The sequence below is a fragment of the Peromyscus leucopus genome, chromosome 14 (genome assembly GCF_004664715.2).
Source record: "Peromyscus leucopus breed LL Stock chromosome 14, UCI_PerLeu_2.1, whole genome shotgun sequence".
NCBI classification, from domain to species: Eukaryota; Metazoa; Chordata; class Mammalia; order Rodentia; family Cricetidae; genus Peromyscus; species Peromyscus leucopus.
Window position 1 is genome coordinate 892,181 of NC_051075.1, and position 21,828 is coordinate 914,008.

General features: G+C 39.0%; 1 protein-coding gene across 3 annotated transcripts in view; it reads left to right on the top strand.

Annotated features, from left to right (window-relative positions):
- Positions 1-21,828, top strand: part of Cog5 (component of oligomeric golgi complex 5) — a 328,269-nt gene that overhangs the window by 230,736 nt on the left and 75,705 nt on the right. For all 3 annotated transcript variants that reach the window (XM_028891732.2, XM_028891734.2, XM_028891733.2), the window contains 2 exons: positions 3,124-3,285; positions 6,156-6,255. In XM_028891732.2, the coding sequence (XP_028747565.1) occupies positions 3,124-3,285; positions 6,156-6,255 (262 nt within the window). The remainder of the gene's footprint in view (positions 1-3,123; positions 3,286-6,155; positions 6,256-21,828) is intronic.

The following is a 21,828-nucleotide window of genomic DNA, read 5'->3' on the forward strand; positions in this document are numbered from 1 at the left end:
GACAGCTGGCTTGTATCTAGACTATAAGAATATTTTTAATTCAATAATGAAAATACATTATCTAATTTAAAATGGACAAAAGATCAAAATTGACATATCTCCAAAGAACATAGATGGCCTATAAATACATAAAAAGAGATTAAACATCAAATAAGAAAAGGCAAATAAGCCAAACCTAAAAGAAAATTATTTCATGCCCACCAGGATACTTGTAATCAGAGAGAGGAAGCAAAACATATTAGTAAGTATGTAGAGAAACCAGCCATTTATGCTTCTGGTGGAAATCTGAAATGACATAGGACTTTGAAAAGTAGTTTGGGGAGCTGGAGAGATGGCTCAGAGGTTAAAAGCACTGGCTGTTTTTCCAGAGGTCTGTAGTTCAATTCCCAGCAACCACATAGTGGCTCAGAGCTATCTATAATGGGATCTGATGCCCTCTTCTGGCATGCAGATTTATATGCAGAAAGAGCACCATATACATAAAATAAATAAGTCTTTAAAAGTTAAAAAGAAGAAGAAAGAAGAAAAAAGTAGTTTGGCATTTCCTCAAACTTTTAAACATACCATATTTTCACTCCTGGGTCTGTAACCAGGAGAAATATAAACATGTTCACATAAAAATTTGTATCCCTATGCTGTGAGCTAGAAGATGGAAGTAACCTAAATATTCATTGTTTACTCATAAAAGGAAATGACGCACTAATGTGCCAGTGAAAAATTGAGAACACAGGTAAACTTTGAAAACTTTTCATTATGCTAAATGAAAGAAACCAATGGTAGAGCATACACCCCATTCATATGAAAATCTAGAATGATGGTGTCTGAGGAACAGAATGTAACTGAGTGGTCATCCAAGTGGCCATGAAGTATGTATGTATGTTGGTTGAGGGAGGTGATAGACAAGGTTTTTGGGGGGTGGTTTAGAGACAGGGTTTCTATGTGGCCCTGCCTGTCCTGGAACTCTCTGTAGATCAGACTGGTTTCAAACTCAGATTCTCTGCCTTCAAGTGCTGGGATTAAAAGTGTATGCCATCATACCAGCTTCTTTTTTTATGTCTTTATCTGTTTTATGTGTATGAATACCTGCATGTATGTGTGTGTACCACATGGCTATGGAAATCAGAAGATGTTGACTCTCTTGAAACTGGAGTTACAGATGTTTGTAGGCCAACATGTAGGTGCTGGGAAATCAACTCAGGTCCTCTCCAAGAACAACCAATGCTCTTAACCATGGAGCCATCAATTGATGGCTGACTGATGATTGCAAGGAATCTTAAATATAAAACTATTGAACCATAGACTTTATGAAATAAAATTACATAATATATAAATTTATTTTAATAAAGCTCTTTAGTGGAAAACAAAGAGGTACATTATATTTTTCTGAAAACTTGTTATTTTAAAATAAATAAGCTAAATCTTCTTAGATCAAAATAATGGGGAAATCATGGAAGACAGATCAAATTGCAAATGAAACAAACTAGAACATGCCCAGTTGAGGAAAGTTATAGTCCGTGGTTTTAGTCGGTGATACTGAACAGCTAAGTGATGGAACTATGGGTTGGGCTTCAGACCTCTTGATATGAAGCAGTGTAGAAATGGTTAATGACATTTGCTTTCTCCCTGATATTTCACTTTTGTTTCTTGTAGCACTTGCTACTGTCATTCTGTATTGAGCTCATGACTTACTTTAAAAAAGTGTATGAATATTCTGCTTTGTGTGTATGTATGCCATTTGTATGCCTAGTACTCAATGGAGGCCAGCAGAGGGTGTTAGATCCCTTGAAACTGGAGCTACAGAAGATTGTGAGCTGCCATGTGGGTGCTGAGAGTTGAACCCAGGTCCTCTGGAAGAGCAGCCAGTGTTCTTAACCACTCCACGCTACCTATCCAGCCTATTGTTTGACTTTTTATGTATCTTCTGTTAGCTTGTAAACTTTACATGGCCAGTGTACTATTTTTTTCACCAAGCACGTTGCCAAATTTCCATGTCCGTGAAATACTTGGCAGATTATAAAGACTTAGTGATATTAGTGGGAAGAGAAGAGATAGGAAAGGGTGGAACATATAGAAAGTCCCCTTTATGCTTGAACTTCACCTGCCCCCTTTCACTGGTCTGTAAAGTACTATTTATTTTTTTATCTTCTCACCACTTATCAAAGTGCCTGGTGCATGTTGAGTGAACTACTTACTGAATGAGAAAGAAGTAAGATATAACTCTGGAATTTTGCTTCAGGAGCCAAGAGCAGTCTACCTGTAGGCTTGTGGGTTAGACAAGAAGGGTGAGAAAGAGAGAGACTGTTGCCTGTACACAGAGACAAGGTCAGATGTTGTCAAGGTTGACGTGTAAGACAAAGGGAAGTTTGCTCTCTAAGGAATAAGAGAGTGGAAAGGTTGGTGAAGGGATGGTAAGCAGAGGATGTGAAAAAACAGGCAATTAATCATAGGAGTAAAGCAGTTTAGTAATGGTGAAAAGCATTTGCTAGTAATTAAAAGAACACTGTAAGATCCAGTCTTTAACTGTTAAATGGGATCCTGCAGGAATTGCTGGGGCCAGTGAAGAATAAAGGAGAGTTTGGGAAGCAGAAGTTTTGTTTTGTGAAGAGTACTGTAAAACAAATGAGAACCCCACTCAAGAACCTTTATGCAATTATAGGACTTTCACAAGTATTTCTTCATTTTGCCTGCATTCTTGCTAGTATCCCAAGAATGGACATCTGTTGAAGGCCGACCTCTGTATCCTTCCCCTAAGTTTGTAGGCTTTGTGAAAGATAGCAGCTGTGAATAAAAAGGGTTGAGCTAACATGAGAGGAATCTGCTGGCTGCCTCTCTTGGGTATGCTTGATAGTCTATAAATAGCATAGAATTAATAGGCTCCTGCAGTATTCTTTTAGTTTCAGGGAATAGCCAATCCAGTAAATAAATGCTATACTACATAGCTAAGATTTACACTTAAAATGCTTATATAATCCTTAATAGATGTTCAGTTATGAAACCTGTTTCTAAAAGTGCTTTTAAAACAAATTCTTGTTAATAGTTACATTCATTGGAGATATATTTTGAAATGTATTATAACTACAAATATAACTATTACTTACCTTTTTTAATATTTTATTTTTACAGTCCAGAAAAAGCTTTGAAAGATTCACTGCAACCCTATGAGGCTGCTTATCTCTCCAAATCCCTATCGAGACTCTTTGATCCCATCAACTTGGTTTTTCCCCCTGGTGGGCGTAATCCTCCTTCCTCTGATGAGCTTGATGGCATCATTAAAACTATAGCAAGGTATGTATGTCTTGTGAAATAGCCTGCCAGACTGCCTGCCATGTCTGCCAGTGGCAGTACACTTTAATTTACCTCAAATTGTTTAAGTAGTGAGGCTTTCAGTTAAGTTGGGTTTTGTAGTGAATGAGCATTCACATAGTGCTTGAGAATCCAATTAATAAAGCTATTTAAATATAGACACAGTGTGTAGAGTGCAGAAATCACCTATTATGGCCTGGTAGTGGTGATGGATGTCTTTAATCCCAGCACTCAGGAGTCAGAGGCAGGTGGATCACTGTGAGTTCTAGGCCAGACTGGTCTACAAGGCAAGTTCCAAGACAGGCTCCAAAGCTATACAGAGAAACTCTGTCTTGAAAAACCACCACCAAAAGAAAAAAAAGGAAAGAAAAATGATCTGTTATAATTACTTTGCATCTTAGCAAGATGAAATTAAATCTAGCTCTTCATACTCTACTAACTTCCTAGTATTACATGGAAAAACAAATATGAAATAATTGTACAAACTGAAAAACTCAGACATACATAGAGATTTTAACCCAGAAATGTAGAAGGCCCTTCATGAAAGAAACAGTATTAATAATTCTGATTAAACTACTTGTGTAACAGGCTGTCTTTTGGGCCACTAACCAGCTCGCACATCATGACATGGAGACTCATTATTAATTATAAAAGCTCAGCCTTATCTTATGCTTGTCCAACTAGCTCTTATATCTTAATTTAACCTGTTTCTTTTCATCTACGTTTTGCCTCGAGGCTTTGTACCTTTCTTTCATTCTATATGTTCTACTCACTGGCTGGCTGGCTTTCAACTGCTTGACTAGCTAGCCCTGCCTGTGTCTCTACTGGCTAACTGTTGTCCATTCACCAATCAGGTGCCTTAGGCAGGCAAGATAAATGAAACACATCTTTACATAGTTAAACTAATATTCCACAACATACTTAAGTTCACTACTTTAAGCTTTCCAAGTGAATGTGAATAACTTTTAAACTAAAAAGGGAAGGTATATGCAGCAGTACATGTCTCCAGTCCTGTGGTCCTTATATTTATTATTATAAAATAATCACTCATAGGCTTAATATTATTTATAAACTGTGTGGCCTATGGCAGGCTTCTTGCTAGCTAGCTCTTTCATCTTAAATTAACGCATTTCTATTAATCTATGTTTTGCCATGTGGCCATGGCATTACTGATCTGCTGGCATCTTGCTGCTCTTTGGGTGGCAGCTTGGTGTCTCCCACACTCCTTTCTCCTCCCACTGTCTCCCCTGGATTTTCCTGCCTGGCTCCATCCTGCCCTGCCATAGACCAGTGCAGCTTTACTTATTACCCAATGGGAGCAATACATATTCATAGCATACGGAAAGACATCCCACAGCAGGTGTCCAGCAGAGGTACTTCTTGAGTACTTGCAGACAGACGCAGTTACACTATGGCTTCAAAGGTATTCCAGTCAGATTAGAGCTCCAGCCCTGACATAGCTGGCAAGTTGTCATAACAGTCAGTCTGTACTTTCATGATTGACATTTTGAAGAATAAAAATAGTGAGTGGCTGGGCAGTATAGAACCATGAGGTAGAAATGTTTAAGGTCTTTCAGTCTATAAATTTGAAGGTGGCACTTTACAGATGTAATACATATGTGCATATCTGCAGCCGTGAATGTACCTGTACAATGCTTCAACTGCCCTACACCTTTTACAATGTACTTTGACCTGATAAGTCTTGACTATGCTTTTCACCTTAGCAGCTTTTACCTTCTTAGTGTACTTGTGGTGGGCAAGGTGCTATATTCAACTTAGTCTCTGTTACCTAGTTCTGTAAATGCTAGGGAGGTTGATCATCAGGGATGACAGTGCTATGCTAGTGTTTAATAGAATGCAAACGGCAAGAGTTTCAGTACTAGATGAAAGGGCATTTTATTTTATGTATCAAATACTAGTGTTGTTTCAAACTCTTTCGATTTCTTTTTTGGTTTTTGGTTTTTTAGTTTTTTTTGAGACAGGGTCTCTTTGTAGTCCTGGCTGTCCTAGAATTCTTTATATAGACCAAATGGACCTCCAACTCATAGAGTCTCTTGCCTCTGTCTCCCAAGTACTTAAAGCCAGCCAGAGCCTTGTGGTTTCTTTAGTTTCTTTAAAAAGTTAATCTGGCAAGTGCCACAACTTCATCCACTTCAGAGATAATGCATTTCTTTCATGGTTTTCATGAGATTTTTAACTCTTGGTATTTTTCCCATGGCTTTTGGGAAAATGTCCTCTTTCCTTCTACAGTCAAATCAAATGTCCTATCAGTTCACTGTTAAAGTCGACAATGAACATGACAGAGAAATACTTAAGAATGTAAAATTTTAAATATTAAAATTATAGTCTTATGCTGCCCATATATTTAAAGTTATTCTTTATAAGGCAGAACTAACTGGCATAGTTTATTCGGAACACAAGTGTCTGTATGTGTCATACGTAATTTGTATGTTTAGCCCACATCCCTCCAAGGTCGTCATTTCCATTCAATAGCTGTCGCTCCCTTGCAGATGCTTGTGACTTGCAGTGCTGCTAATTGCACTTCTCAGTGGTAGCAAGAGTGCTCCCTTAAATCTCTATACAGTTTACCCCCTAGTCACAGACCGAGTCCACACGTGGCTGGCTTTTTGTTAATGTGAAACTGATCATTAACAAAGCCATCTCAAAGCCCTTTTTCCTAATTCTGAATTTAGGGAGAAAAATGAAATATTGTAACCAATTCCAGGAAGCAATCAGCAAAATCTGTATGAAGATTCAGCATGTTTCTAATTGGGCTTCAGGTTATATGATACTCATTGCTTTGTTGATGAATTATGTTGCTAATAATTGAAATCTGCTTTTGTTTTCTCTAGTGAACTCAATGTAGCTGCTGTTGATGCAGACCTTACATTAGCTGTATCAAAAAATGTGGCAAAGACCATCCAGTTATACGGTGTGAAATCAGAGCAGCTTGTAAGTGGTATTCCTTTATTTATAAATTTTAATGATTTGGTTAAAAATTCCTAGTTATATACTCCTTGAGTGAGTATAATTAACATTATAACAATTAAATAATCCATTTATACTTATATCTGAGTTGTTTTCATTGGTTTTATAATAATTTTTAGAGGGGCTGGAGAGATGGCTCAGAGGTTAAGAGCACCGGTTGTTATTCCAGATGTCCTGAGTTCAATTCCCAGCAACCACATCTTGGCTCACAGCCATCTGTAATGAGATCTGGTGCCCTCTTCTGGCCTGAAGGGATATATGCAAGTAGAACACTGTATACATAATAAATAAATTAAAAATAATAATAATAATAATTTTAGATTAGCATGCTAAGTAATTTACGTGGACTGACCCACAATGGTAATTATATTATGAAGCTTCCTACTTTCAGTTCCAAATAGTGTTTGCTAATATGGTGTAATTTTCCATTCATCTTATAATTTTGACATAATTTAGAGGCATCTTTTTTTTTTTCAAACTTTGTTCATTGAAAAGGAGCTATTGGTAGGCAGAGATGAATAATTTTTCTTATTTGTAGATGTTCATAGCTTAAAGCATACACATAAACATGGTTTATTACCATAAATAAAATTTGATGTTGTGTCCAGTAGAATTTAGTTTAGCTACTTAAATGCCAGTAAAGAAATCTCTATGAGCCGGGCGTTGGTGGCGCACGCCTTTAATCCCAGCACTCGGGAGGCAGAGCCAGGCGGATCTCTGTGAGTTCGAGGCCAGCCTGGGCTACCAAGTGAGCTCCAGGAAAGGCGCAAAGCTACACAGAGAAACCCTGTCTCGAAAAACCAAAAAAAAAAAAAAAAAAAAAAAAAGAAATCTCTATGAGATGGCTCTAGCAGAGGCTAAATGTTATAAGACAGAGCAGGCCTGCCTAGAAAATACTTTATTTTTGGTGAGGGTAGGTTGAGGGATGGGTTTTGAAAATGGAAACTGTGTTAACTAATGATAGATTATGTGCTATTGGTGACAATCTGTGGTCTGAAATCTCTTGGTCCTCCCTATCCAATGGTGAAGACTAATAAGAAGTCATCCTTTCTGTTTTTAATAGAATTCTTTCTCTGTCTGAAATAATTTTATGTAACCAAATCATAGAAGGTCTTATAATAAAAAACCCAGAGCAAGATATTGGGATGAAAGCTGAAAGATCAGAGAAGCAGAACAGCCAGCCACTAGCTTACCTCTATGAAAATCCTCAGCCTCAAGAGAAAGAGTCCCAGTGTGGCCTTGAACTCACAGAGATCTAGACGGATCTCTGGCTGCAGAGTCATAGGATTAATGGTGTGTGCCACCACTGTCTGACCTCTGTGTCTAATTTAGTGGCTGGCTCTGTTCTCTAATCCCCAGGTAAGCTTTATTGAGGTAAACGATGTATCACCACATTTTCCCTTTTTTGTCTAAAAAAAGACGGTAATAACTAATGTAAGAAAAAAGTATATGCAATAAGTATATACTATATATACAGGCAATAAATACATCAACACTGTCTAGTCCATTTGCGTTTGACAAATTCAGAAAAAAATACTCCATTATCTATCCTGTCTTTGTGAATCCAAAGGATTGTATCTCTTACCTCCTATCCTAATTTTCATTACCAACTCAAAACTATCTTTTGATGTCTTTCAAACTTACATACTTTACACCTCTTTAGTGAGTTTCTTTTCTGAATTTGTTAACAAGGAAAACTATAACTATAACTATCTAATCTTCAATTCCCTCAGAGACCTGAGAAGAAAATAGTATTAACTGAGTAAGAAGGAAGTGCAAACAAGCAGCTTCTAAAAGATGTGAGAAATGACAGAAACAGCTGGCTGCCTGGACATGAGGTTCCTCTGCCACACTGGGGCATCTGTCTTCAGCCTACAGGCCTAGCATATCTGCCAGGTTCATCTGTGAAGCAGGATTTTCTAAAGGGCCTTCCTTCCTTGTCTTGGCAAGGATCAGCAGTCCTTTGTTTTGTATCCTCCTTGTCCATTTTGAACAGCATACTGTCAGCAGTCGATGTAAGGGCACTTGCTTGCCCAGTGCCCTAATTTTTGCCACAAAGAAAGTAAACTCCATATGGAGTTTCTTCAATACCTATCATCTTCTCTGAAGTAGATTGGTGCTGCCAGGAGTAGACATGTTTCATAGTCAGAAAAAAATAAGAATCTATGTTATTAAAACATCTTAAATGCCCTATTTTATGGATCTCTGAAGTGGTTGAAGATGACCTATCTAAAAGAAATTTCTGTTTAACCTTGAAAACATACCTAATATGACTGCAAGTTTGATTATAATGACCATTAAATTGCATTTCTTCTATCCTAATTAGTAATAATAACTTTCAAGGGCTAGCAATTTGCATTACATTGTTAAATGAAATTTATAGGTGCAATACCTTGAACAAGATTAAAAATATATGTACAATATTTTCTAACAAAATCAATCTCAAATTTGTATCAGTATACATAATTTGTATATAATATACAAAATTCCAATCCAGGGTAAAATATTTAAAACTAGTAATTGCCTTTTACAAGTAGATTCAGTAATCTACTTTTTATCTTATATCTATATCCTCCCCTTTCTCTTTTCAGAGTAGATTCAATAATCTATTCTTTTATCCTATTATTTCTATATCTCTTTTTTTCAGAGTAGATTTAATAATCTACCTTTTATCTATATCCTCTTTTTCTTTTTCTTTTTCTTTCCTTTTTAAACAAGAACCCTGAATCTAATCTTCTTGTTTAGCTTTTTTTCCTGACCATTATCAATTAACAACTTGTAACCAACTATCCTAAACAATGACAATTATCCATAACCATTGAACAACGAAAAACCACCCATCTTGGGAATGTGGATGTCATTTTTTTTAATTACTTTCTGCTGTCTGTGGGTGATGGCATCTTTAGGGGATGCTGAAAAGAACAATTTTGGGTTAATTGTCAAGTCCTAGGAGAGGTAGCTGTATCATTTGTTGTCCAGTCTCTGCATAATGGGAAAATGCAGGGCTTGTCTTGTCATTGCTGGAGTAGTCTGTGAGGCTGAATCATCTCAGCTAGCCATATCAAAATTGTCCTGAGCAGTTTGTAGTCCAAAACCAATCTTTGAGTGGTGTTTGTCATCTTAGTGATATTATTATCATCCTGATGGAATCATCATTGTGGGGTCCCATCATCCTTCTGGAGACTTCAAAGTTGCGGTTAGGCTTGGTCATGGTTCCCTGCAGAAAACTGATAGAGACTCAAACCCAAAGTCCTATACAGGAATGTAGATGAAGCCTTTTTTCTAAAATTAGTTAGTATTCTATATGACCATTAATATCATTACAAAAGTTTAATATATATACATAAATCTTATAAATTTTGATATAAAATTCTTACCTTAAGAAAAGTTTTAAAGAGTCAAAATAAAACCAAAGAATTATGGGATTAGTGGCAACAGAATAGTCCCTTAATTTTGATTTTCTTCTGTCCCATATCAGATTTTCTTTTCTTTTCTTTTTTTTTTTTTTTTAAAGATTTATTTATTTATTATGTATACAGAAGAGGGCGCCAGATCTCATTACAGATGGTTGTGAGCCACCATGTGGTTGCTGGGAATTGAACTCAGGACCTCTGGAAGAGCAGTCAGTGCTCTTAACCTCTGAGCCATCTCTCCAGCCCCAGATTTTCTTTTAACAAGCGTGCTTGGGTTTAGAGAAGAAGAGAGCCATGCTCCAACTCCAATGCCACCTTTAATTTTTATTGAACTGCGACTACATAAAGACCATTTGCATTATATGTCTGTAGAGAACAGCAGAAACAAACATTTAGGAAGACTTACCAGATTTTATCCTCTTAGATATGTGATATAACAATAGGCTAGTTTACTATTTTTCTTGGGATATTTTTCTGGATGATTTGCCCTTTTTCTTCAGATGCCTCATTTGTCCAGTGTTCTTCAGATTCCTTAGCCTTCATTCTTCAAGACAAAACCAAAAGCCTTACCCAACCGTAACTTTGGGAAGGTTCCAAATTTTTATCTAATATTTATCAATTTTGATTTATAATTTCCCCTTAAATTTTTGTTTTATTTTCTAAAGCTCTTCTATCATCCAGAGCAGTATGGTTTTTTACAATAGAAATTAGGTTCTTTAATTGTTCTGAGATGTTTCTTCCACAATGACAGGAAAGGACTGAACTGAATTTGACATGGGGGCCTACAAGAGGTCCCTCAGGGGTTTTTCCAATGGCAAAGGCAAAGGATTACCTTGTCTGTCTCTTGTTGATCTACATTCATTAGTCCAATGTTTGCATTTACCACACCTTCTGCATAATCCAGAAGGGAGGGACATTCTGTTGCCATTGTTCCTTGAAAAAACATTGTTTCTAGGAACACTTTGTTTACAGTCCCTTTTCAGGTGATCTTGTGTACCACAATTGAAACAGCTAACATTACTATTTTTCTTTAGACATCTGGAAATCACCTCTCTTATCCAAGTGTCATCATGGTCATGAGATTCAATATTAATTGTATCTTTGATCCATTCCTCCAAGGGTGCTGATCATGCCTTTAATGGCCTGATTGCCCTTTTGCATGCTGCTTTGGCATTTTCAAAAGCCAGAGATTCAGTTATTATCTGTCTAGCTTCTGAATTTGGTATCATTCTATTTACTCTTGAACACAGCCTTTTTAAGAAATCCGTGAAGTTTTCTTTTGGACCCTGTATAACTTTTGTAAATGACTCAATTTTCTTTCCTACTTCTTCAGTTATGTCCCAAGGCTGCCATGTAGCGTAAAACTAAGATGTGGTCATTGTATAAAGATTGTATATCAGCGTAATCGCCTTGTCCAAGAACTTGATCTTGGGAAATTTCCATACCTCTAGTCCTACTTCGTTGTTCAATGGTTTTAGCCTCATCTTTCCACCAGGTCCTCCATTGTAACTGTGGACCAGCCTGTAAGACCACTGTAACCAAATCTTTTCAATCTTGAGGCATATTTTTTTTTTTAAATTTTACAATACCATTCAGTTCTACATATCAGCCACGGGTTCTCTTCTCCCCCCTCCCACCCCCTCCCCTTACCCCCAGCCTACTCCCCATTCCCACCTCCTCCAGGGCAAATCCTCCCCCAGAGGACTGCGATCAACCTAGTAGACTCAGTCCAGGCAGGTCCAGTCCCCTCCTCCCAGACTGAACCAAGTGTCCCTGCATAAGCTCCAGGTTTCAAACAGCCAACTCATGCAATGAGCATAGGACTCGGTCCCACTGCCTAGTTGCCTCCCAAACTGATCAAGCCAATCAACTGTCTCACCGATTCAGAGGGCCTGATCCAGCTGGGGGCCCCTCAGCCTTTGGTTCATAGTTCATGTGTTTCCATTCATTTGGCTATTTTTTTTTTTTTCAATAATAAGCCACAGTCGTCCTAGGGACCTCCATGCTATATATGGGTTGTGGTCTGATTGTTCTTTATTTTATATCTAGAATCCACTTATGAGTGAGTACATACCATGACTGTCTTTCTGGGTTTGGGTTACCTCACTCAGGATGATTTTTTCTAGTTCCATCCATTTGCCTGCAAATTTCATGCTTTCATTGTTTTTCTCTGCTGAGTAGTACTCCATTGTGTATATGTACCACATTTTTTTCATCCATTCTTACGTTGACGGGCATCTAGGTTGTTTCCAGGTTCTGGCTATTACAAATAGTGCTGCTATGAACATAGCTGAGCATGTATCTTTATGGTATGAATCAGCATTCCTTGGGTATATGCCCAAGAGTGGGATGGCTGGGTCTTGAGGTAGTTCGATTCCTAATTTTCTAAGAAACCGCCATACTGATTTCCATAGTGGTTGTACAAGTTTACATTCCCACCAACAGTGGAGGAGTGTTTCCTTTGCTCCACATCCTCTCCAACATTGACTGTCATTGGTGTTTTTGATCGTAGCCATTCTGACAGGTGTAAGGTGGTATCTCAGAGTCGTTTTGATTTGCATTTCTCTGATGATTAAGGATGTTGAGCATTTCTTTAAATGTCTTTCAGCCATTTGTGATTCTTGTTTTGTGAATTCTCTGTTTAGCTCTTTAGCCCATTTTTTAATTGGACTGTTCAGTACTTTGATGTCTAGTTTCTTGAGTTCTTTATATACTGTGGAGATCAATCCTCTGTCAGATGTGGGGTTGGTGAAGATCTTTTCCCATTCTGTTGGCTGTCTTTTTGTCTTATTGACTGTGTCTTTTGCCCTGCAAAAGCTTCTCAATTTTGAGAGGTCCCATTTATTAATTGTTGTGCTCAGGGTCTGTGCTGTTTGTGAGTCTAAGGTTTCATATCTAATTTATCTTTTAGCATAACCAAACAAAATTACAATTATACCTATCTAGTCTTCAACTACATCAAAGACCTCAGAAGGATACAATATTACCTAAGTAAACAGGAAGGACATTGTAAGCAACTTCCAAAAATCTAGATTGACAGAGATAGCTGGCTACCTGGACAGTCACCCAAAGTTCCTCTGCAATGTTGGGGTATCCATCTTCAGCTTGTAGGCCTAGAGTCTCTCAGTCACTTTTTCATGTGTCCTGTAGAATCTCTGGCAGTTTCTTCTGAGAAGCAGGAACCTGAAGGACCATCTCACCTTGCAAAGTTCAGTGGTCATCTTCCTATGGGTCTGCATGTCCAGTTTATATAACATCCTGTCAAGCAGTCCAGGCAAGAGCAGTTTCTTGCCCAAATGGCCATTTTGTGCCAAGAAGAAGATAAACTCCATATGGAGTGTCTTCAATGCCCATCTTCCTCTTTGAAGTAAATCAGTGCTGCCAGGAGCAGACGTGTCTCACTGTCCAGAAAGTCTAAGTTTTTTAAACATTTTAAATGTCATATTCTGCAGGTCTTTGAAGTGTTTGAAGATTATTTAACTAATTGAAATATATTTATGTATACCTAGAAAACTTAACTAACATGACTATAAGTTTGATTATCATAGAAGACTAATTTTTAATCTGTATTTCTTAATTATCCATTGCAATTTCATATGAACTACACTAACTTACCTTAAACAAGAATAGAAATATACATATAGTATAACAAAATTAACTTTAAATTTGTATCAATAAACTAAAATCCATAGCAATGTAAAACATTTCAAACAAGTTGTTGCTCTTTAAAAGTAGATTCAACAATCTACCCTTTCATCCTATCATATCTATATTCTATCCCCCGTTTTTCTTTAGAAGGATAATTACTATGACCAGTAACAATTTGTAACCAACAACCTAAACAAAGACAAACATCCATAATCCATTTTTTGGGAATGTGGGCATAGTGTTCTAGGCTACTTCCTGCTGATAGGGGGCTCTGGTAGTCTTATGAGGATCCTGAGAAAATTCGAGATAATGGTTAAGTCCTGGGAAGATGGGCATTGAAAATACCCCACATGGAGTTTATCTTCTTCTTGGCACAAAACGGCCATTTGGGCAAGAAACTGCTCCTGCCTGGACTGCAGATGCCACTGTGTACAGGCAGGAATCTGCCATGCTGCACTCAAGCCCCTATGCCATGAACCCGCCATACTGAGCTCAAGTCCGCATGCCATGGCATCTCTGTACCTTGTCATCTCTCTTTCTCAGCCTGTGTGAGACATGAAGTAGAAGTCTGTATTTGGCTCCATTGTTGTGTGTTTAGAAGAGCCTTTTGAAATGGAAATTTGAGAGTCCCATGTTGGTACACCAAATGTAGCTGGAAGTTTTCCTGTGTCCCAATTATCAAGATAGAATAGATAATGGAATATTTTCTCTGAATTTGTCAAATGCAAATGAACTAGACATTGTTGATATATTTATTGCTTGTATATATTATATATAGTTATTTATTTATTGTATATAGTTTTTCTTATATTAGTTAAAGCTTTTATTTTTTTAATTTTATTTTTTATTAAACAAAAAAGGAGAAGTGTGATATTTTATTTGTGTTTTAGTAAATAAAGCTTGCCTGGTGATCAGAGGAAAAAGTCCAGCTGTTACAGTAAACAAAGAAGTCAGGCAGTGATAGTACACTCCCTTAATCCTGTCACTTAGCAGGCAGGATCTCCATGTGTTCAAAGCCACACTGGAAACAGAGCCAGGGGTGGTGGCACACGCCTTAATTCCAACACCAGTTAACCATGAAGGTCTGGAGGTCTGTACAGACAGAGAGAAAGTGACACAGCTGAGCAGGAAGAGGAAGTGATATAGCTGCACAGAGAGCCAATCAGATGGCAGAACAGCAAGGCATATAGATGTGGGTAGACAGGAAGTAGCTCGCATTTGGAAGCCACAGAGTTGGGTGAGATAAGGTTGGCTGGTGTCTTTCCCCATTTCCTAATCTCTGTAAGGCTTTTACCCCTATATTTGGCTCTGTGCTTTTTATTTAATAAGATCATTTAGAAATTCATCTACAAAGAAGTGAAAGATCCAGCCATCTGGGTCCAGCTGGTTAGAGACTTGACCCATGTGGGATGGAGACTCCGGCCCTGTGCAGCTCAGGATTGAGCTGGGACCTGCAAGGCCACAGTCAAGCGGCTTTTTCATACATTTGTGCCACAAACATTGGGCACCAGATGTAACACGAACCTTAAAAGGTCTTATAATAAAAAACCCAGAGCAAGATATTGGGGTGAAAGCTCAAAGATCAGAGAAGCAGAACAGCCAGCCACTAGCTTACCTCTACGAAATCCTCAGCCTCAAGAGAGAGAGTTCCTGTTTCCTCACGCTTTATGTACCTTTTTGTGTCCTGTAGCTAGAGTTTTCCTGCCTTGCCCACAGTCAGGACAAATGTCTGTCACCCGCCAGTCCCACAGCTGCTCAGACCCAACCAAGTAAACACAGAGACTTATATTGCATACAAACTGTATGGCCTTGGCATGCTTCTTGCTAACTGTTCTTATATTTTAAATTAACCCATTTTTATAAATCTATACCTTGCCACGTGGCTGGTGGCTTACCGGCGTCTTTACATGTTGCTTGTCCTGGCGGTGGCTGAAGTGTCTCCACCTTCTTACTGTTTCCCCAATTCTCCTCTCTCCTTGTCCCACCTATACTTCCTGTCTGGTCACTGGCCATCAATGTTTTATTTATATAGAGCGATATCCACAGCAGTGTCCTGCTATATTACTTCCTGGGATTAAAGGCATGTATCACCACTGCCTGGTTCTGTTTCTCTCATGTAGCCCAGTGTGGCCTTGAACTCACAAAGATCAGATGGATATCTGCCTCCCGAGTGATAAGATTAAAGGTGTGTGCCACCACTGCCTGACCTCTGTGTCTAATTTAGTGGCTGGCTCTGTTCTCTGATCCCCAGGTAAGCTTTATTGGGGTACACAATATATCACCACAATTTTACTTTTCACTCTTCATTTTATTGACTAAAGGAAGCCTAATCATTAAATAAAATTACAAAGAACATCATTTATTTTAAAACATATTACTAAAACTTAAAGTAACATTTTGCATTTAGTTACTATTTCTTGCCAGTAAATAACACTCTTTCTGCTATCCTATTTTTAAATTTTGACACATTTCCTGTTTTACTTTGAAATTATACTTATTGATTTATTTGTGTATGTGTGCATACCCTTAAGGGCACATATGCATGCATGCATGCCACAGTATGTGTGTGAAAGTTACAGGTGTGTTCCTCCTGGTTGAGTGTGACAGTCAGCTCCATACCTATTGTGTCATTTCACATGCTCACTTCAGTCTCTCATACTCTTGTAGAATAGTTTCACTGAAGCATTTAGAGGAAAAGAGCCAAATACAAAGTTTTTGGTTGAATGAAATTTGGAAACATTTTTTAACTAAAGTAATCTACTGAGTATAAATGGAAATGTGGATAGGAGATTTGAGATAAAAGCAAAATTATTAAATGATGGATTCTTTTTATAGTTGAAAATTTAAAGCTCTAATCTACAAGGTTGAGAAGTGATAGCAATGAATTCATTGATGAAATGTCGAAGCAGTGAAATAAAAACAAACTAGAAATATAAATTTAAAGAGTATACATTCAGACAGTATGGTTTCAGAACATACCCTGAAATGACAGCAAGTAGCCTTCCAGAATCTAGGTGTAATTCTCTAAGTACTACAACTTTCTTGGCTACCAAAATACTTTAATGCATGGAATTTCTGCTTTAATCCATATCAGGAAAATTCTAATAAAAAGGGTTTACACGCTGGTTGTTACTATTCTGTGGTATCGCAGAGTATAACAAATAGTTACAAGAGCATGGGCGGGGATGGTAGGTAAAGTACTTGCCATGCAAGCATCAGGGCTGGGGTTCCGTCTCCAGCACCCACCTAAGTGTCATGTGGACACGATGGCCTGCAGGAGGAAGAGTCGAGGGATCCCGGAGCAGGTTGGCTAGCTAGACTAGTTGAGTTGGTGAGCTCTAGATTCAACTATTCAAGTGAGAGGTGCTGCCATGGGGGGAGGCGAATGTGGGGGGGACACACGGACGTGGGGGGACACACGAATGGGACAGAGAATGATCAAGGAAGAAATTTGCTGTCAACATCTGGCCTCCATATTTATACACATACACCCACACACATGCAAGCCCAAATACAGTCAAGTACATACACAACACACACTGATATATACACAATAATTTACATTTTTATAATCATAAATTATCAGTACATACATGTTTAACCCTAAGACTACTCTTATTATCAAAGGTTGTATAATAGAAGCCTATATCTCTATAAGGATGAGTCTTTAAATTCATTTTTACCAGAGAATCCACCTTTTTTACTCTTTTTTTTCCCTTGGATTTTTGAAACAGTCACTTGTCTTGACTTGTTATGTAACCTAGTCTGATCTCTGTTCCTTAACTTAGCAAACTTACCATCTGTCTTAGTTCTAGTGCTGTGAAGAGGCACCACTGGCAGAGTCCAACTCTAACGGGGTTCAGGTCCCAAAGAGGAGGTGTGGAGTCTGCTAAGGAGGGAGACTGACACAATCTGAGGGAAAGTCAGGATGGCTGCCCATTTATTGAAAATAGACTGTATCCTATATGCTCTCTAATTGCATTGTAGTTTAACCACAAGCAATATTGAAAGCAGACTTAGTGATCTGGGGTGAAATTGGCCATCAAATCAATTAAACCATTTTTTTTATAAGCAGAAAACAATAAGTTTAGCAAGAATCTAAATGCCACCAGGAAGTGGTGGTGCACGCCTTTAATCCCAACACTCAGGAGACAGAGGCAGGTGGATCTCTGTGAGTTTGAGGCCAGTCTGGGCTACAAACTGAGTTCCAGGACAGGCACCAAAACTACACGTAGAAACCCTGTCTCAAAAAACCAAAAAACAAAGAAGAGTCTAAATGCCTGTTGTCCTCTGAGGTTCAGTAACCCGGCCAGGTGCCCTCTTAGATGAGTTCTCAGTGCACAGTCTCAGCCTTGGTGGTCAGCAGAGGTCAGACACTCAGTGATTGTCATTCCTCAAGGGGCATGATGCAGTGTCTGTACCATGTAGCACAACAAGCATTGCGCTGTTTCCTAATTACATTCCTTTGTGTCTTAGTCTATAACATGGGCTTGTTTCCCTCATAAGCGCCAAAGGGGACGGTCCTGGCATCTTACCCTTTTTCTATTATACCATACTGTTCTGAATCCTTCAGTGTAGGCTTTTGTATATGGCAGAGGGGGAGCAAGCCAGTTTAACTTTTTTTTTTTTTTTTTTTTGGTTTTTCGAGACAGGGTTTCTCTGTGTAGCTTTGCGCCTTTCCTGGAACTCACTTGGTAGCCCAGGCTGGCCTCGAACTCACAGAGATCCGCCTGCCTCTGCCTCCCGAGTGCTGGGATTATAGGCGTACGCCACCACCGCCCGCATGCCAGTTTAACTTCTTAACAGAATCTGCTCCCCATGGGGCATGCCAGATTTTGCCATTCATCCAGTAAACCATACTCCTAATATACCTATTAAGTGAACCTTTGCCCTTAATGGCTCCAGGCTCTGGATCTGGTCCATCGTTTCTTGATTGTGTGCTTGTCATCCTTAGAGCCAGACATACTCAGTCAGTGAATCCTTAACTTCTCTGTTATTGGTGTATTCAGGGGAGCACAGTGGGAGTCTTGTGTGGGAGTAGGCAGACTTATCATGCTATGTGCTTCCATAGTAGCAGGGATTTTTTTCCAAAGAATTGTTCAGTTTAAAGAGACTGCGATTGTGTACATCCATCAAAGCCTGCATGAATTTTCCCAAAAGAAAAGGTGTAAGAAAATTCCCATCACACGTAATGAATGTCACTAAAAGTGAAAGTAAAAAGATGCTGGAGAATTGTATGTTGGAACTTTGTCAAGCAGTAGTGGTTGACATGTGGTCCACGCCACTCCATGACCAAGACAACTATTATAAGAGAAAACATTTAATTGGGGCTTGCTTAGTTTCAGAGGCTTAGTCTGTTAACCTCAATGCAGGAAGCATGGTGATATGAAGGCAGATGCTGGAGCAGTAGCTGAGAACTACATCCTGATCTGTAGGCAGAGAGTGAAACTCTGGGCTTGACACACTTCCTCAAACAAGGCCACACGTCCTAATCCTTTTAATCCTTTCAAATAATGTCACTCCCTGATGACTAGGCATTCAAATATATAAGTCTATGGGGCCATTCTTATTCAAACCACCACTATTCCAAGTGTAGGGTTTACAGGTGTGTGTCACCATGTCTGGCAACTCAGAAAATCTATTTGTAATTAATATTATTATTGTGTGTGCACATGTATGTGTGTATAGGCACACATGTGCCATGATGTATGTATGGGGTAGTCAGAGGACAACTTTGCAGTCAGTTCTCTCCTTTCACCTATACATGTGTCCTAGGCTGACGTGTGGATTGTCATGCTTATGTAGCAAGCTCTTTTATCTGCTGAGCCAACTTACCAGTCCTGAGAATCCACTTTTAAGAGTAAGTTGGAATCACAAAAATAACCACTATCAATATGCACTTGTAGTGACGTCTTGGCTGTGCCAAGCCATTTGTATGTGTTACCTTATTTATTTCACAACAATCCCAATATGAAATGGAAATATTAATGTCTAACACTGCAGTCTAGAAATCCAGCCTGAGAAAAGTTAGTGGCTTTGCCATTTAATATTGCTGAAAGTGGAATGTCAGCAAGTGTTTCAGCCAGCGTCTGCACCTTGGCTAGACCTAGCTTTAACAGCATCCATTTCTGACATGCATCTTGTGTAAAAACTTTAGGTTGTACCACCATCCTGTTCTGTGGCTTACTTACTCACTTTACAGTGCAATAAGGATCTGTATTTTAAAGTACTCATAATGACTTTCCTTATCTGTATCATAGTGTTTTTACTTCTTTGCTTCAATTATAGTCAGATGATAATATATTACTAGTTTCATTTTATAGTAAATGATTTGCACGTGTGTGGTAACCATGTTTGTGTATATATTCACAGGTGCCCATGTGTATGTGTAAGCATTGTGAGGCCCAAAATTGACACTGGGTTTCTTCTTTATTCAATCTCCCCTTATATCTCAAGGCAAAGTCTCCATGAACCTAGAGCTTGCCATTTTTGCTAGTCTGGTTAGACACGATGGTCCAGAGATGCCCTGTCTCAGCCTCCTGAGTTTTGGGGTTACAGGTGAGCCAAAACATACCTGTATTTTATATAGTTCTGAGTATCTGAGTTGTGGTCTTCATGCTTGCTCAACACTGAGCCGTTGCCCCAGGCCCAGTAACATTCGGTTTTCACATGAGAGATCTAAGCAATGAGATACACACCCTTTATCTTTTATGGTGTGTGTGTGTGTGTGTGTGTGTGTGTGTGTGTGTGTGTGTGTGTGTACGTACACGCATACATGTATACCTTGTTCATGTGTGTGTGCAGGTACACACTGTAGTTCGAAATTTCTCTGGTCCTGCCCAGGCTCTGCAGTTGGAACAGATCTCTCCCACTCATGTCCCCCAAGTAAACACACAGAGGCTTATATTAATTATAACTGCTTGGCCATTAGCTCAAGCTTATTACTAACTAGCTCTTACACTTAAATTAACCCATAATTCTTTTTTATGTTTAGCCACGTGGTTTGGTACCTTTTCTCAGTTCTGCCTTGTCATCTTGCTTCCTCTGTGTCTGGCTGGTGACTCTTGACTTAGCCTTCCTCTTCCCTGAATTCTACTTGTCTGCTTATTCCACCTATACTTCCTGCCTAGCTACTGGCCAATCAGCATTTTATTTATCAACCAATCAGAGCAACACATATTCACAGCATACAGAACGACATTCCACAGCAACACACAGTCTGGTTTCATGCAGGTTGAGGCCAGAGGTTGATGTCAGGTTCTTTCTTAATCACTCCGTCTTATTTGTGAGACAGGTTTTCTCACTGAACCTGAGTTTACTGATTTGGCAAGATAAGCTGGCCAGCAAACCCTGAGGATCCTCCTGTTTCCACTTCTCCAGTGCTAGGTGTGTGTCTTAGGATTTTTATTGCTGTAAAAAGACACTGTGACTACTGCAACTCATATAAAGAAAGCATTTAATTGAGGGAGCTTGCTTATAGCTTTAGAGGTTCAGTCTATTATGCTGAGCATGGCAGCATGCAGGCAGACATGGTACTGGAGTAGCTGAGAGTTCTACATCTTGCAGGCAACAGGAAGTCGATTGAGACACTTGGCAGTATCCTGAGCACAAGAATCCTCTAAGCCTGCCCCCACAGTGACATACTTCCTCCAACAAGGCCACAAAGCCACATCTCCTAATAGTGCCATTCCCATGAGATTATGGAGACTCATTACATTAAACTACCACACAGTGTAAGCTTGTGGTTCTATGTCTGACTGTGTATGTTGATATCTGGTATCTGAACTCAGGTCCTCATGCTGGTTCAGCAAGCACTTTGTAAGCCAAACCATCTCCCTCACATTCTTTATTATGTGCTTTCCAGAATTCATCATCTGAATATCAGTTTCCTGGGTATTCTTTTGTTTAAACTGAGAGTAGTACTTTTTAGGTTGTCTTCATTTAAAACTTTTTATTCTTTTATACTGGCAAAAATTGTAAAAATATGATTAATTCACTTAGTGGAATTTTGAGTTTAAAACCCATGTGTACACACAGATTAAGAATATAGCTCAACAATAAAAGAGATATCTTGACAGGAATGTACCACTAAGGGGATGGGGAGAAATCTGCAGCTAGGGAAAACCCCAGGAATTCATAAGATTATTCCCAGATAAGACTCCTAGTAATGGTGGAGAGGGTGCCTGAACTAGCCTTCCCCTGTGCTCAGACTGGTGTCTACCCTAGTTGTCATCTAGAACCTACATCCAGTGACTGATGGAAGCAGATGCAGAGACCCACAGCCAAGCATTTGGCAGAGCTCCTGGAGTTCAGCTGAAGAGAGGGAGGAAGGATTATAGGAGCAAGGAGCGGGGAGGTCAGGAACATGATGAGAAAAACCACAGGGATAATTGACCCAACCTAGTGGGAGCTCAGGACTCCGGACTGACAGCTAGGGAGCCAGGATGGGACCGCACTAGGCCCTCTGAGTGTGAGT